The 18,418-nt window shown below is 38.8% G+C and overlaps 1 protein-coding gene across 1 annotated transcript in view; it reads left to right on the forward strand.

The window, feature by feature from the left end:
* FSTL4 (follistatin like 4) overlaps positions 1–18,418 on the forward strand; it is a 154,846-nt gene that overhangs the window by 106,420 nt on the left and 30,008 nt on the right. The window contains exons 4-5 of the mRNA XM_053463642.1: positions 6,389–6,579; positions 12,015–12,135. Coding sequence (XP_053319617.1) covers positions 6,389–6,579; positions 12,015–12,135 — 312 coding nt within the window. The remainder of the gene's footprint in view (positions 1–6,388; positions 6,580–12,014; positions 12,136–18,418) is intronic.

Raw genomic sequence — 18,418 nt, forward strand, 5'->3', positions numbered from 1 at the left:
CTGGGACAAAAAATAGGCCCGGGCATTTAAGCCTGAGCAGCCCATATTTATTTATTTATTTATTGTTAAAGCCCACCCGTACCATCTTTGCATTTAATCATTCACACAAATCATTAACACATTCATTAATGCAGTCTCACAAATCATTCAAGCAATTCATCCTCACATGAATTCATTGTCATACGCATTCACACAATTCATCCACACATTTATTCATTCATTCTCATACGCATTCACACTACCCCCTCTCTTCATCTTATCTGCCCCTTCTCACTATGTTCCCCCTTTTCACTATGTAACCCCCTTCCCCACTTCTCAATATGTACCGCCTCTATCTATCCCCTCTCCCCCTTTCTCACTATCTAACCCCCCTCTGCCCCTTCTCACTGCACCCCCCTCCCTCACCCTACTTACCTTGTTGCCGGAGCAAGCAGCAACTGCGACCGCGCCTGTGCCAGGGCAGGATTGACTTAGGGGCTGATGGAGCTGCAGCTCCAGGCCCCCACCTTAAAATAGGTCCAGTCAGGACTGGACTGACTGGTCCTATATGGCCGCATTAACGCAGAGCCCCTTAAGCCTGCCGCAACTACCCCCTCCTAACTATCTACCCTCTCCCTCTTTAAAGTTCACTTACCTTTCAGGAGTCCTGTGGTGGGGGTGCAAGGCCTCTGCCTCCCAGCTCTGCCACTGTATGGAACAGTATAGAGTGATGGGAGTTATGATGTACTTTTAGAGCATAATTAGATCATGAAAAAGACATTGGAAATGGTACAGCATAACACCCATCACTCTCACACACTTACCAATCCACACGTATACCAATCCACACGTATACCAATCCACACATATATACCAATCCACACATATATACCAATCAACACATATATACCAATCCACACATATATACACTAATCCACACATATACACCAATCCACACATATACCAATCCACACATATATACTAATCAACACATATATACCAAACCACACATATATACCAAACCACACATATATACCAAACCACACATATATACACCAATCCACTCTCACTGAATGTTTTCCTACCTTTCCTCTTTTCTCCTTACAGCTCCTTTTCCTCCTCTTCGCTCCTCTTCTTCAGTTCTTCTGTCTTCTCTGTCTTCTTCCGGGTCACCGGGTCGGTGGGCGCGGCTTCAGTGTTGTGCGCCGGGATCTGACAGCAAACCCCGGCGCACAACAGCTGTTGCCGCGCAGATCACAAGGGACCGGTATCGGAGGTCTTTAACAGACCTCCGGCTCCCTTGAGTGATTTCAAGCCGGGTTGAACCCGGCTTAAAATCACTCAAGGGAACCGGAGGTCTGTTAAAGACCTCCGATACCGCTCCCTTGCGAGCCTGCTCCTCCAGCGGCGGACATTACTGTCCGTCTCTGGAGGAGTGCCGGGTGCCGCAAGTTGGCGGCCCCTGATGAGCGGCACCCGGTGCGGACCGCCCCCCGTCGCGCCCCCTGGAGTGTGGCGCCCTGCTCTAAGAGGCCGGGAAGCCCCCACCAGGGCCGGCCTTAGGGGTCTGCGGCCGCACAGGGTTTAAATTAAAACATCGGGGTTTTTTTTTTCAACTTTATTTAACATCCTCCATGTTAAATAAAGTTAAAAAAAACTTTATTTAACATGGAGGATGTTAAATAAAGTTAAAAAAAACCCCGATGTTTAAATTTAAACCCTGTGCGGCCGCAGACCCGTAAGGCCGGCCCTGGTGGGGACTTCCCGGCCCCTAAGAGTGGCGGACCCGGTCGCAGTTGCGGCGGGCTTAAGGGGCAGGTGCCCCTTATGCCCTGCGTTACTGCGGCCGTAGGTAGGTTAGGGGCCTGGAGCTGCAGCTCCATCAGCCCCTAAAGTCAATGCGGCCCTGCCGTGGCCCGGCCCACCGGGCAAATGCCCGGTGTGCCCGATGGCCAGTCCGGGCCTGCTGAAGACCCATTGTAGCCCCTCCCCAAAGCCCAATGTACAGTTGCTACGTATCCTAGTATTGCTGGCTAAACATCATCGTAACATTTGGTGGTGTTATTACATTTGTCATGCTGTTCAGCCAACTAAATGGGGGCTGAGACTCATGAGATGTGCATTCCACAGCAGCTGCAGTGCCAGTCCTTAATGATATAAATACTCGCTTTCCCATGGTGCTTAACATACTGAGCCATAGGAGCTGGAGTATTATCTAACCCTAGCTGCAATACATGTTTGAAGTAAAACAACCTTGTGTCCGCAGGTTACAAACTGCCTCTGCACAGGGACTCTGTGTCTATGAAGAAGCAGCTAAAAGGTGCGAAAAACAGCAGACCGAACCACTCTGACAGCAGAGGGGTGTATAGAATTAAATAAGTGTTTTTGCCTTCTAACAGGTTATTTTTCCTGCCTCTATGTCTAGTTAACATACTGTTTCTTTCTCCTCTGTCACTGCTCCAGTGGGGCTCTTTGAATTTCTGGGGGGGAGAGGCCAAGTACCCTCTTGCCCCCCCTGGATGCCCATGTTTCAATATCTTTTAGATACATTTATTTCAGAAGCATCAATTGATAACAATTGGTTTTCATAGGGCAGTAGAACCCTGTATGCTACTGGTTATGTCTAGGTGGAAAAATTTAGATTTTGTCCTACTATCAATTGATCTTAAATCAGTTATTCTTTTTAATGACATCTGGTACCACAATAAATATAATAATAATAATAAACAATATATATATAAAATATTTGCTTATAATGTCATTTTAGCAATTACATTACAGTAACTAGATACTTCACATGAAATATTGACTATAATTTTAAAAATTAATAATGACAAATTATACATTTTCAAAATTTCGCTATACATGTTTAAAAAGTATGCTGAATAGAAATGTGCATGTATCTCCTAATTTGACAAATTGGGTAGACATTTCCAGAATATATTACATATTTCTTGTAATGTTAAAATCAGTGACACAGACACTCTTATATCGTCTATATCTTGAGGTCCTATAGTACCGTGCAGTACTTTTTGGTATGTCTTGGCATTCATTTTTTTTTTTTTACAACCACCTACAAACAAGAAATAGGGAAAACAGACAGAGTTGTTTATCTTTAGTAAGTTCTAACTGCTCTATAGTTATTTTCCTTTTTTAGACTTGTTTGCATTTTCCTTATTAATTATAATAAAATATATTATCCCACAATTTGTGGATTTAACACAATTTTACTAAACAACTACTAACTGTGTGTTTTTCATAGAGGCAAAGGGTTGCTTTAAGTTAGCTTTTTTCAAAGAACACATCAAAAGCAATTAAATTCAAGTCCGTGCTGGAGGGTTATAACATTTATTAAACTTTTCAAATATTAAATCTTCCATCCAGTAGTTATATGACTTATGTCAGTCAGCCATAAAAATAACACAGCCCTGGTTACATCTCTTAGGAATCTAACCTATTTTGCTTCATTCAATAAGTTTGAGTATTGTAAATGTCATACAAGAAATTCCATAGTTACAGCAATAGAATCAGAAGAGCAGAACCAATATTATATGTGCAACAGGGGTTGTAGAGTTCTGTTAATCTAAATGAATGCAAACTAAATCTATAATGTGCTTTTATAAAGGTTGAGATTATATATATATAAATATTCAAAACAATCATCTGTTCTGTGTAAAAATTGGGTAAATACAACCTTAGATGAACAACACATGATATATTACAATCTGCCATCATTTATTCAACAAAAATAAAGCCAAAATGAAGAAGCCATGTGTGAAAAACTGAGTACACCATAATTAGGTACTGCTTTCATAGGAATTAAGATGCTAAGGAGGAGACAGGTGCTACAGTTATCTACTATTTTGCCATTTTTTAACATAGAGACTGGTCTACCCCTATGCAGGCCACTCTTCCAGCCACTGTTGCCAGTAGGGGTAAGCTAAGACAGGCTTACAGTACCCAGGAGCCCAGTAAAGAAGGTGCCTAGTGATGTCATGTAAAATGCATTATGCGCATAGTAGTGGCAGCAGCTTGCAGTAACGACATTGTGTCACACAAGGTAAAAGGAAAGAATGACAAACTGTGTGCTCTGCATGGCTAATGGCAGAGATTGAGTGGGTGTGTATGTACTGTGTAAGTAAGTTTATATTGTTTGTTTGTGTAAGCGTGTGTTGTTGGAATGAGTGTGCTGTATGACAATATAGTCGGTGTTGGTGTATGAGCATGTGTGAGTGTATGATGTTAACATATATGTATATCTTAGTGTGGTGTTAGAATGTATGTGTTAACATGGTTATGTGTTAGTATACAGTGTTAGCATGTGTTTGTGTGTTTATGTATAGTGTTAGCCTGAGTGTGTGTGCATTTGTATTTAGTATCAGCATGTGTTGGTGTTGTGTTAGCGTGAGTGTGTGGACTGTCAGGGGTGAGCAGTGGTTAGTGGTGGTGGAGGTAGAGGTAGTGTGTTTATGGCATCCAAATACACTCTTAGCCACACACTTTTTTGTCTATTCTACCATTATTACCTCTTTCCTCGTGCATATTCAGGATTTTGCACATGTTGTACCACTTCAATGAAACCAAATTCACTGTATGTTTTGTACATATGGTAAAGATTTCGTAAATAAAAGATATGAGTATGTTTTTTTTTTTTTCATTATGTGCTACAAAATAATTGCTTGAAACCGCTGTTTATAGACCAGACCAACAAACTTTCACAACTTCTCTTTTCAGAACTAATTTAATATCTGATGTGTGGAACTTGCCTAAAAGCTATCATTCTCATTCTCTAGAAACAGATTTATTTTACTGTAATGTTTTACACCTTTATTATATCCAGATCTTTCACAGTTTTCACCAATGTTACATTTTTTTAATTAGCAGTTTCTTTTAAAAAAAAAAATAAATAAATTAGCACAGCCCTATAGATGGGCAGCTTTTATGACAATCAGGTTGTTGAAAAACATCATTTGTAAACACCTAGAAAAAGTACTCTGGCCATGTTAAAAAAAAAAAAAAAAAAAAATAAGTATTCAAAATTGACTGAAGGATAGGTATATATATTTTGTTATTAAATTATTTCATTCATTTATATAGTTTTGGGTATATTGTTTAACTTTAAGCATCAAAACAATACATGTAATTTTCTAGCTACACTTAAGAGCTATATGGGGTCTATTGACTAGTGCGTAAGTTTGCACTTTCAACTCTTTCTCAGTTTTATTGTGCCTTATAAAGGACCAATCCTAATGAGCTTGGTTGGCCTTCCATAATGAATAGATAGATCTGAGGGAGTTTTTGAGTCATCTCATCAACTGATGTACAACAATGCATTATGCCATTTCATCCCATCGCTTGTGTTTTGTCAACGTTGATCCTTCCTAAACCTTTTGGTAGCACATTATTATTGCTCATTGATTTATTTATTGAATATGACATAATATTCCCCAGCATGGCACAATGAGTAAACCGGCTATAACAGAACATCACATAACAACGCAGAGGGCCCTGTTAAAAAAAAAAATAATAATAAAAAAACAAAGTTTACAATTTAAAAGGATGTTGGTTTATATTACAAAATGAAAGTATAAATGTTCTACAAACAGAGAATAGTCACATCAATAGGAAGCTGTGGAGGGTGAGGCAGAGGAGGATGGTTAACCTGTGAATTCACTGAATAATTTGTCCCTGAAGAAGTGGGTCTTAAGGGATTTTGTTGAGGACTGGAGACACTGGAAGAATTGGATATGTTGCAGTAGGGTATTCCAAAGGATAGGGAAATATGTGGGAGGAAGAAATCAGAGCAGAAGACAGGTGCAGCTCATCAGATGAGTGGAGGGACCAGGTGGATGTATTTAAAGATGAGTGAGGAGATGGAGGTAGGGGAAGATTAGATTGGCAGCAGTATTCATTATGGAACATACACTCACTTACAGGATAGTCATGCGAGTAGACTGTAGTGAAACTCGTAGACTTGAATGAATGATGCAAAACACTGGGGCAAGTGGTGCATTGGAGTATTTAAGCATGCGGCCGAGCAACCAGGGGACATTTTTCAATTTGCTGCTGTCTGGCACTGATGGATTAATTTGTCTTTTGTTTCAAATTTCTTTTACACCAATGAAATATTATCTGGACCAAAATTCTGGTAAAGCAGTAATGTGCAATTATAGTGAGGATTGAATAATTGGATGCCATGAACCTCAACTGAGGCAAAAGAGAGTTTTGGAGAAGAGCAATAGGTCAAAAAGTGCAAGGTGGGGGAAGTAGGAAGCGTTCAACACCACCCTTTCTGTCACCGGGTCTTGGAATGTGAGGTGGCGGAAACAGTAGGATAGCACAATAAGGAAATTAGAAAAATGTAAATGTTATTTATTGTGCATGCTCAACCATGTTTTCTCTGTTTTAGGTGACAGCTGTACTATGGCTGACTATACCCGGCTTAAAAAGATTCTACTTGATCTTCAGACAAATCAAAATAATCTACAAAGTGGTCATCAGGAAGATAAAATATCTCAAAAACGAGCACTAGTAGAAGACATGTTTAACTGTATGGATGTAAACAGTGATGGTCATTTAGACCGCTCCGAACTGGCTCAGGTAGGCAATGAGTTAGTTGGAAATCAAATTATGCAAATTATGTGGCAATATATAATATGTAAAGACATCAAATGCACAAATACAAGATTAAAATGTCTGTGACAGTATATACCCAAAATGAGCAATGGTTATGTCTGGTAGGTGGTTCTTCCATAGTAGGGGGTGTCAGGGACATTAGACAGTCCATTTAAAAGTTCAACTCAGGGTAGCACCAGCCTTTGTCAGAGGCAGCATAATGTAACTGGTTTTCTGATTTCCAGGTCCTCAATAGATACATATTATTAGGGCTGCAACTAACGATTATTTTAATAATCGATTAATCGGCCGATTATTTTTTCGATTAATCGATTAATCGGATAAAAAAAAACAATATGCAAATTTTTCGTTTATTTAAAAGAATTTAATGAACTGGATGTTAAAAAACAACTTAAAATTTACATTAACATTCTTATTTTGTTATGATGTAATAAAAAACAATATTTTCAAAGTACAAGAACCCAAACACAATATTTATGAAACAAAATAACCCCAAACATTCTGAAAAGAGGTGGACTATTACTGTTCAAGAAACTTTGCCCCAGCACTTTGCACTTTGCACCCAGCACTTTGCACCCAGCACTTTGCACCCAGCACTTTGCACCCAGCACTTTGCACCCAGCCCTGGCACTTTGCACCCAGCACTTTGCCCCAGCCCTGGCACTTTGCATCCAGCACTTTGCACCCAGCATTCAGCACTTTGCACCAGCACTTTGCACCCAGCCCTGGCACTTTGCACCCAGCCCTGGCACTTTGCACCCAGCACTGGCACTTTGCACCCAGCACTTTGCACTGTGCCCCTGCACCCAGTCTCTAACTCTGCCCTGCACCCAGCCCTGCCCCCACATTCTGCCCTGCCCCCACACTCACACTCTGCCCTGCACCCACTCTGCCCTGCACCCACACTCACACCCTGCCCTGCATCCCCACCCCCACTCTGCCCTGCACCCAGTCTCCCACTCTGCTCTGCACCCACACTCACACCCTGCATCCCCACCCCCACTCTGCCCTGCACCCAGTCTCCTGCCCTGCACCCCCCACCCCCACTCTGCCCTGCACCCCCACCCCCACTCTGCCCTGCACCCCCACCCCCACTCTGCCCTGCACCCACACTCGCGAACCGCTCTGTGCGAATGGAGCCACTCGCACAGAGCGAACCGCTCTGTGCGAATGGAGCCACTCGCACAGAGCGAACCGCTCTGTGCGAATGGAGCCACTCGCACAGAGCGAACCGCTCTGTGCGAATGGAGCCACTCGCACAGAGCGAACCGCTCTGTGCGAGTGGAGCCACTCGCACAGAGCGAACCGCTCTGTGCGAGTGGAGCCACTCGCACAGAGCGAACCGCTCTGTGCGAGTGGAGCCACTCGCACAGAGCGAACCGCTCTGTGCGAGTGGAGCCACTCGCACAGAGCGAACCGCTCTGTGCGAGTGGAGCCACTCGCACAGAGCGAACCGCTCTGTGCGAGTGGCTCCATTCGCACAGAGCGATTCGCTCTGTGCGAGTGGCTCTGTGCGATCCGTGCACATAGACATGAAGAATACTTACCTCCGGAACGCGTCACATCCGTCACGTAGCTAAAAGAAGGCGGAGACTGCAGAGCGTGTAGCAGAAGCGGGGAACGCTCGCGGAGGTAAGTAAAAGGAGCCGAGTGCTCCAACAACGAATTGATCACTCGATTAATCGATAACGGAAATCGTTATCGATGATTTCCGTTATCGATTATTATCGATTTTATCGATTCGTTGTTTCAGCTCTACATATTATACATGGTATATTTAAAATTTCTCATCTATTTGAGAAGCAGTACAATGTAACATGTAAAAAGTGACATTTTTGAAGCAAATAAAATGCCATTATGGCTGCAGCATATTAAACACATAAAATGAAATAATAAAAATGATAGAATGAAAATGATAAAAACACACACAACCTCGCTGTGTGTTCCGAATTAGTAATGACTCTCCCAGTATGGCTGAATTAGAATGTCAATATTAAGTAGTAGCAACTTGCCCACTATACGCAGTGATAGTACAACAATAACCAAGTTCGAATATAGCATACCTTATTCATAGAGGTCAATAAATTATTTGAAGGCATTTTCCACAATATGAGTAGATATTGAATATTTATAGAAAGTTGCTTTGAACGTGTGTACATGTGTGGCAAAAAAGGCTTAAACTTAATTTTATTTATCCATATAACCAATATGCTACTCTCTTTATATGGATAAACCGATAAATATTATGCTTCATGCATTTGTTAGAACAATGCATAACCTTGATTTGATTTTATATGTATCCCTATGGGAAGGCAGTGTATTGGGGAGAGAGAGATAATGAAACATGAATTTATAAGGCTCATAAAAAGTAAAAATAAAATGTTAGAAATAAAATACACTTCTATGAAGTATGACTTCACTAGTAATACAGATAAAAATCAATATTCGAAAGATATTAAGGCATACGTTGCAGCTTAATGAGTGATGACAATGTTATGTGGTATATTCATTTTATTATTTTGTAATTTGCATTTTGTTCTATTTAATCAGAAGTCTTTATTTGTGTTTGTATATACTCCTGGGTTTGTCGTCATTCAGCAGCTATAAATGTACTTTCTAATGTGGCTGAGAGATAAGTGTGGGGACAGAATGTTCACATGTGTTCAAGAGATATTACACTTTTCCAAAATGAACATAGAAACAGACAAAATGCACTGGTTTTCTACAGTTGACAAAGGCACAAAGGCAGCTGTGTATACTGGGTTGTTACATGCAGTCGCGCACATTTTGTCTGGGAAAATCCTGGAATCGGAGTAGGCCTCAAATCCTGGTCAATCCCAGTAATATGAAAGGGAGAGTGATGTCACACATACACGTGCAGATCCCTGCCTCCATGGGATTCTATATCTGTACAAAAGCGATTTTATTGGTGATGTGGCCTGGCAGCAGGCAAAAATGGCTACCTTTTCGTAGACTGTAGGAATATTTCTACCAGCATCACCCAGCAAGATAAACCACAAGTCAGCCGGAAACTAGCAATTTGTTGCTTATCTAAAAGACCGCATTTGAATCCATTGTGTCATAGCTCAAGCAGTCTCTAAGTGACAGAGTTAAAGAACTTAAGAAGGATAAATCAAACATTGTTGGAAACTGAGCTGCTATACCTGAAATAAGCGGAGGAAAATGGAGTCTGCAGTCCACATAGTAGAGATTTCAGTAAATAAGCAGAGCAGACTCTACTCACACATTAAGAATAAGGATCACTACAATCAATACTCACCGCACTTTCCAACTAAATTCTTCATTGGCCAAATGATATACAGAGTAGCCTAGAGATACAGTATATGGTACAGTATGCTACACCTATCGTTTCGCGCTCAAAAGGGAAAAGGCTGACATTTTCCCGAGTTTATTTAAGGTCATGCTGTAAAGCCCTACAGCCAATCACAACCACCTCTCCTAACAAAAACATCCCTTACTGATGTAGATGGCCAAACACACCGCTAGTACCAACAGACATTTGGTCACGCTACCTAAATAGTGGTGACGTCTCTGGCATTTCAAATTGAATTTAAAAAAAGGCATTTTAGAGATGAAGGGAAAATGAAGAATGTGAACTGAAAAAGCTTGATTGATGGATAGTATCGATGAAGTATGTATATATGAAGAGTGGAACAACTTGTTAGTTTTATTATGAAAATACATTGGTGTACTTGGGTAACATCTTTTGCCACATCCGTTTCATTGCAGTTCTGATGATTAGTAAGCAGGCAAATGATACATATATGGTGGTGCCCTTGCACTTTTAATGACCCAAACGCCTTATTCATTAGAATAATGTAATGTTTCTATTATATTTCTCTGGATATGTTAATTAATTAGTGAAAAAACTGTTTATAGTTATATTTAGCATATCTATTAAAGAGAGACTTTCTGAAAGGAATTTGTACAGGACATGTAAGATTTGTTGGCAATATGTTTCCACTAGAAGCACTTTACAGTGAAGTTAGTTTTGAAATGAACAAACATTGTTCAGTGAGATTTTAATTTTAAAGCATTCAAGACACTTTGCACATACAACTTAATCCAGTAATACAGCTTGCATATATTCATACAATTCCTATATTTCAATAACATCCACAGACTATATCTAGTGCTTAGTTTTATATGGTGTTTTAATTGGCTGTCTTGGTTTCTTGATATATATAACAGTTTCTGCTCAAAACAATTCAAAATTACATTGTCCCCAAAAAGTGTTTATTTAAATTTGATTTCATTCTCCCTTACAAACATTTGCTTGCCAAATAGAAAACATGGTAAAAAATAATGGTAATTGTTTTGTGTTACCACTATTGATATCCTATTTGTTACTTTTAGTCAAAAAGGCAAAGGTCCATTAAAAATTCACCTCTCTACTTTTTCGTGGCATTGTATTACTTAAATGGCCCACACTTTCAATTTGGAATTACATCTGAATGCTAATTCAACACAGTGTGTCTACCACATAATGAAGTCAGAAAAGCATTTAATGCATTATAGGCAATCCTTAATGAACAACTCCGCTTACATAGATTTACACTTAAATTACCAATTAGTCAGTCTGCCCCGAAAATAATCAACCATGCACAAGAAATACCTATGTAAAAAATGGGTCCATCCATGTATATCCATGTTTAATTGTTTGCCTACCTGTCTATGTATATAGACATTGTTCTTACGTGGGAGAGTGTGGATGGGGAGCTTACCTATAGTATTAGAAGCACAAGGGCTGACTCCGGTTAGCTGCCGCATTGTTGGTGGAGAAGAACCAGGAGTAGTCAGACAAACCATTGTCCTATTTGAAATGTGGCATTTGTCCACTTTCCTTCTTCATGTGTGTATTTTAATAGGATGGGGTTAATGTTATTACCAACCCACGTTATGACTGTTCAATTCAGAAAACATGTAGGGAAAGGGTATCTTCGAGTCTCTGCTTGGTGAGCTTTAAAATTGGCATCCTTCCTGGGGTTTGTGAAATTATTTTATGGTATACTGCATAATAAGAATATTAAGCCTTCTCCGTTCTAACATACTTATAAATAAACCTCAGAGTTCTATGGACTCAAACACTTTTTTGTATATTTTTAAAATAATGTAACTGCATAAAATAAAAAATAAGGCATTTTCAGTACCTGTGGGATAAGCAAATCATTACTGATAACTTTGACATTTAATTAACATTGTGTTAAGTTTTCCATTCTCAGTACTAAAGGTTTCTAAAACACACTATCAGCATTAATAGTAGTCTGGGGGCGTAGATAGAGACATGGCTGGGAAAAATATTATTCAACCATCTAAATGTATGTTTATTTCAATCAGAGTGCATTTAAAATTTTTATTGTATATTTTTGTTTCTTTAGCACACAAAACAGGTGGAGTTGGAAGACCACTTCTTGGATTGCACTGTAGGAGATCTGCTTCGATTTGATGACTACAACATTGATGGCTATCTAACACTCCCAGAGCTCTTTACTGCGTTCCGTAAGTTGTCCTTATGGCAGTCTGTCATCTAGAATTATTCTAGCTACAGTTTTTCTCTGACATTGTTCATAAACAAATGTTTTCATCCATAGAACTGCCACTCACTGCAGGTGTCTTGGTTAGTCCACCATTCTTTGTAGACTGTAGAACATGAAAGTCTTAGGAGATCAGCTGAGATGCTGACACAGCAACTATACTACAGCCAAAATCATTTAGCTCATGTATCTTTTCCATTATAAAGTTTGGTCACACAGCTAAATCTCCATTTCTGCATGCTTCATATTATATGTTGAGTAGTGTCCATATGATTTGCTGTTGGCTATTGTTATTATTGAGTAGGTGTACTATGATCCTGCAACTATTCAGATGGTGTTGAACTTCCATTTGGTATAATAGTGTACCAATTTAATAAAACTGGGTCAATTCTATCTCCTCATGCACAGATGAATCAAGTGTCATTCAAACCTTGTAAATATTCAATTACTTGGTGTACTGAACAGATTTCTTAGGACTAATAATAGAATTATACTCTAATGCAATTTCTGCATAGTTACATTTTTAATCACATCAGCTGTCACTAGAAAACAATGTCAGTTTTCTGACAATTTGCAGAATATATACTTTTTTTTTAATGCCTGTGCTTCTGTAAGAATTGAATATTTGTTACCTCACTCTTGCATTCTTAAATTTTGATGTCTAGATTAAAAATAGTTACCTGTGCTCTACTGCGCATAGTACGTTAGGTACAAGTAGTAAAAAAAAAAAACAGCTTAAAGAATGTAATGTGTGTTTATCAAAATGAAAGTGTGTTTATATTTCATAAATTCATAGAAATTAATTTACTAATATATTTGCAGAATCTTTTTCTTTTGGATTTTATGCTCAGTATTACATATTCTATGACTCCAGGGAGTCGTAAGCCTTCTACAGCTGTACATGCTGTGGGTTGCCTGTTGGCAGGTTCTGTGTACTTAAATCTTAAAATTTACTGTTTAGCACCTCGTCAACAATATTCATGACTTTACTGTATCCTCGTGTAAAATAGTCATCTTAGAATTCTTATGATTATAACCTTGTTTTAGCTTCATAGATTTTTGGGTTATTGACCCTGCTTTTGATTTTTAATTCTGGTTTGCAAATTTGTACCCTCACTCATCTCTAATTTCTTGGTATTTAACCTTTGGCTGGGCTATGATAACTTATTTGTCTCACCCTTCTGTACTGTGCTTCCTCCGTGTATGACCACATCAAGCTTGACTTTAATATTGCCTCTCATGCTGGTAAATTTTGCCATCGCCTGCAACTTTCTGCTACAGTCTACAGTGTGTCCTGTGTCTGCCAAGTTCTAGCCACAGACAAAAGTTCCTGCTGTCACTTACCAGATCTTGCCATTTTTCTACCTTGCCATCATCCGGAGACCAGCACTGCTGAACACTTCTGTCAAGAGGCCAGTGCTGCCCCGCACACGCCTGCCGCAAACTATTGTCTGTCTCACACTCCTATTGTAAAGCCAACATTTGTCTAAATACTCTTACACAAATACCTTCCCTGTCGCAAACCTAAACCTAAAACAAATTAGCAATAAAAAACCTTGGTTGGAATAGTTATGCCATTCTAAGATATGAACATTAACTTGAGGCGTTTAGGATTATTGCAGAAGTTGCTGAAACATCATAAGTGTTGGTTATTGACATTTTATGCAGTACAGCCTGCCTTTGGGCATTTTATTTCTCTACATGTGGGCTTCTTTCAAGTTCTTGCTGCTAGTAGGACAAAGTAGGAAACAATGTATTGGTATAAAAGAATTGATCGGAGGATTATAAATTCAAATCATGACGTGTGTTTAGCTGAATGATTGAATGAAGAATGGTCAGAGAAATGGAGATTGAATATTGATAAATGCAAAGTAATGCATTCAGGTATTACAAATGCATTTGCTTACAATGCAATAAATGAGGTCAGATTGAGGAAATCAGCACTTTGGGGGTACTACTTGACTTGAAACTTAGTAACAATGTGCTTGGTTATGTCGGATGTCAGGCCATACTGGTCCTTTCCTGGCATGGTCCGGGCTCTCCGCAGGCTGTCACCCCTGCACAGCTCCATAGTCACAATATAGGCCACAACTGCAATCGCATAGTAGGACGCATCATGGAGTAGACATGAGGCCGTTTCCGCATGTAGAAGAGGAGGAGAGGCTGATTCCATAATCACTAGGCCTCCTATGACCTGTGATCAAACTAGCAGAGGAGTGTGTGTTATGGAAACACACCCCTCTGCCATTCAAACTGATCAAGATAGGGTAGGAGTGGAAACCTGTAGCAATAAAAAAAAATGCCACAGATTTCTTCATCATAGCTCCACTGTTCCAGAGCTTTGGTTCCTGTGTGTCCTTGGACTCCAGTCCTCTTGCTGGCCTCTTAGATTACCCTGTTTGACATTCTCTTCTTTCATTGATTGCTGCTTGCCTTCTTGCCACAAGGAAGCATCTGATAGGAGTGCCTGGCAATAGATAACACCTTCTATACTCCCTGTTGATTCAGAAACGGGTTCAATATTTTTATTTTCATCACTATAAGCGCATGAATCATTTTTTATTTATTTTTTGGTATATCTTTGAGGTGTGATGAGGGGTTACATAGGTTCACATTGCAGCTGGTGCAGCGCTGTGTTGGGTTTTTTTTCCTTTGTTGGAGTAAAATATTTGTGCATCAATCCAAAACAAATATGTGATTGAATTGGATAGAAAATAATGTAAAATACATTTAAGGTTGATGGTGCCCAGTGGCTGTCCCAGGGGTGATGGGGGCAATTGCAAAATCCAAAAGTGGGAAAGCTGCAGGTCACATGACTGCACAGGGAAAACGCATCGTCTCCTGGAGTTTTCCGGGCCAAACCCGGAGAGTTCCTAGGTATGAACATTATTGCAGTAGATTATAGATTGGAGCAACACTAAGTCTAAAGTTGGGTGACATCTAAATGTGCAGAAACCATAAGTCTGGTGTGCTGTGTTTACAGAAAAAAATTAACACATTTTTAAATCAATATTTATATAAAGATATATAGGAGAACAAACCATTGTATTTTTTTAATAAAAAAATCTCAGCAATTTGCAAGATATTAATTATCTATAAAGCAATATAATTATGTGATCGCCTCTAAAGTATATGAAAAACATTGATATTTTCAGATGTATAAGTCTGAAATCAATGTTGCTTGAAAAATTGCCTTCAACTCTCCACTGACACTTATTGCATATAAGTCTGTTTAATGTCTGAAAAGGCATTTGTCATCTAGAAAATCATAAATCCAAATCTCTGTACTTTTACTATAATAGAAAGGAGTCCAGAAATGCAATTGATACAACAGATACTTTAAACAGAGTATAGCAATTTAATATGTTTTTTATTTACTGATGAAACTTAACATTTATATTTACAATAAATATGTACTACCAATTTTTGTAAGTAACCTGTAAGCGGTATATAGTTCAGATATAAATATGCAAAAACTAGATGCAACATATAAAAATAATATTTATTTTTTAAGGCTGATGCATAGAAATGCCTTATAAACAGCTATCAATAGTGCACAACGTCATGTAAAAAAGTCTTAATAAAGCCCTGCCATCTATCTATGCTTTTATTCGCACCCTATAAAACAAAAGGGATAGTCTTTGGACATTTTAAACATTTCTGTAATAAAATTGAAGTTGATACTTTATTTTCTTTTTTTTTTTTTTTATAAAGTATCAACTTCAGGCAATACTTACCAACAGAAGACATGCATCTTTATAAAAACAACATTGGCAGCAATGGCTTATATGTTTATTGTTATAGAATAAATGTTATTATTATTGACATTTTAAGACGTTTAAATTTGCATCCTACATTTTTTCCCTCTGTACCATAACTGAGCTTTCTGTATTTCACAGTATTTGTATATGATGTGGAAATGTATGACTAACACAAGCCAAAACAAGAAATAAAAACCACCGCTTCTTTAATGTGTAATAAGGGGAGGAATATTTCGAAAAGCATACTTATAAGGAGAAGGATACTTTATAAACACAAAACAGAAGCCCTGTTCCATTGTACCCTACAAAAAAGATCTGCACATTATAACTTCATTATTACATAGGTAATGAATGTCTCCTCTGTTCCCACTCCCACCAGTGCACCATCAGGGGAGGGCTGGCATCTTTTAGCCCTGGAACAGGCAAAGCCAATTGGCCCTTTGCCACATCCCCCAGGTAACATACACCCTGGCACACCTCATATTGACACACAGACAGACATACATACTCATTCTACAAACGTACGTACACTAACACACACTCGAGCACACAATTACACATACACACATGCTAACATACACACACACATATACACTCATGCTAACACACACTTACATAAATATTTATGCTAACAAACACACACACAGTCATGCTCACACTCCAACTAACCCACACATACACACCAATTCTCACACACTCATGCACATTTACTTTAACATACAAACATGCATACATACTGACCCCCTCTCTAACTCCCTTATCATCTCTCTCACTTTCTTCTTGCTTTCCTCCATCACTCGCTTACACTTTCTCTCCCTCTCCCATTATCACTTTACCTTTCTGGAAGCTTATTTCTCTCACAGTGTACACAGATCAACACACAAATTCTCTTGACATGACCCCCCCCCTCCCATTTCCCCCATTTAAATGTGGATGTTTCTGTGATGACAGCTGGAACGCCCACTGATGTTGGTGGGAACTGCTCACCAACGTCACTGGGCAGTCCTGGCTGCGTCCCACAAGGGCAGTCTCCCGGTAGCCGGAGTCCACAAGTTTCCAAACAGTGTGTTATTTTGCATCCTGACTGGAGTCATGTTGTGACTGATAGTAGAGTCTTTGGGAGACTTACCCGGGACGACCATACTTTACCAGAGATGCTACCCACTTGTAGCTGGCTTAGACTGTGAGGAAGGTTGCAACAATGGCCAGGACCTCCCGGTCAACCCAGGTGCCCATTATACCCATAGCCTCTGCGGTAAACCCTGACAGTGCCTGGGTTTGAAGAAACATTCTACATTACAATTGGTCCTACTAAGGATTTCATTTTTTGCTACATAGCATTTGTTAAGGGATTGAATACCAAAAATGATACCTAATTGTGCCACATATTTCATATCTAAACAAGCACAGACTGCTGTAAACTGTGCATAAACTCCATTAAAATAAACAACTGAAGTTTGATGAGTAGCACCACACAAGAGAAACCTCCAGGGTTTTCTGTCATTCTGCATATCCAAAATACGGTAATGTGGCTTAATGTAATACCAGGTTTCTCCATTTTCCCATTGAACCAATAACAGAAATGTTTTTGAGGGTTTGGACTGCTTAAATATAAAAAAGTGAACCAGATGGAGCCAAAACAATGATAATAACATCCTTGTGTAGCTAAAAGGACTCAAAAGCATAGTTTATAATTCACTGTTCACAGTCAAAATTTGCAAAATTTGCATTTGAAAATTCAAAAATACACCATTTGTGTGTTATTTAACATTTGATCATTTATTTGGAAGGACATTTGCATACAAAGTACATTTGTCATAGTATATATAGTGCAATATTCAGATGTGGACTGATTTAACAGTATGAATAGAGTGGGGTTTTAGTCATCCTTAATTTCTGTGAATAGAATCTTTAATATATTCTATAACTGTGAAACTGTTCCTTTTATTAAGTATATAGTTTTGTATTTGTACACTACAAATTTAAAAAAAGTAAATTTTTAATAACTTTAAAGTATGTTAAAATATTTTGTATATTTTTTGCATGACATTTTAATTTCAGCTGTTTTTTTTTTGTTTGTTTTTTTTTCCACTTTATCTCTGTTAAAGCCATTCAATTTGTATCTGGCTATACTGAAGAGCCCAAAAAACGATATAATATTCATAATCGGAGAAGACAGGTCAGGTCTGTTTCATATTCCTAGCACATACAATACCAATTGCATGTAGGTGGTAGAATGCTTTAGTTTGCAATAGAATATTATACTACAAAGAGTATCTCAAACATCCCCGTCTCTTGCTTGTTTTTATATAGTGGCAAATATTACCAAATGGCTGATTATGCTGTTGAATTTAATCTCTTAACATATGATGTGGAATTATACTTTAACCAATTCATTTCACATGTTTTAACCATTTCCTTACACAGTTTTTTTAAAATCTGTCTGGCTTGAAAGTTTTGTTTTGTGTGTTAGTTTCTTGATATTTT

The sequence above is a fragment of the Spea bombifrons genome, chromosome 4 (assembly GCF_027358695.1).
Source record: "Spea bombifrons isolate aSpeBom1 chromosome 4, aSpeBom1.2.pri, whole genome shotgun sequence".
In the NCBI taxonomy this organism is placed as follows: Eukaryota; Metazoa; Chordata; class Amphibia; order Anura; family Pelobatidae; genus Spea; species Spea bombifrons.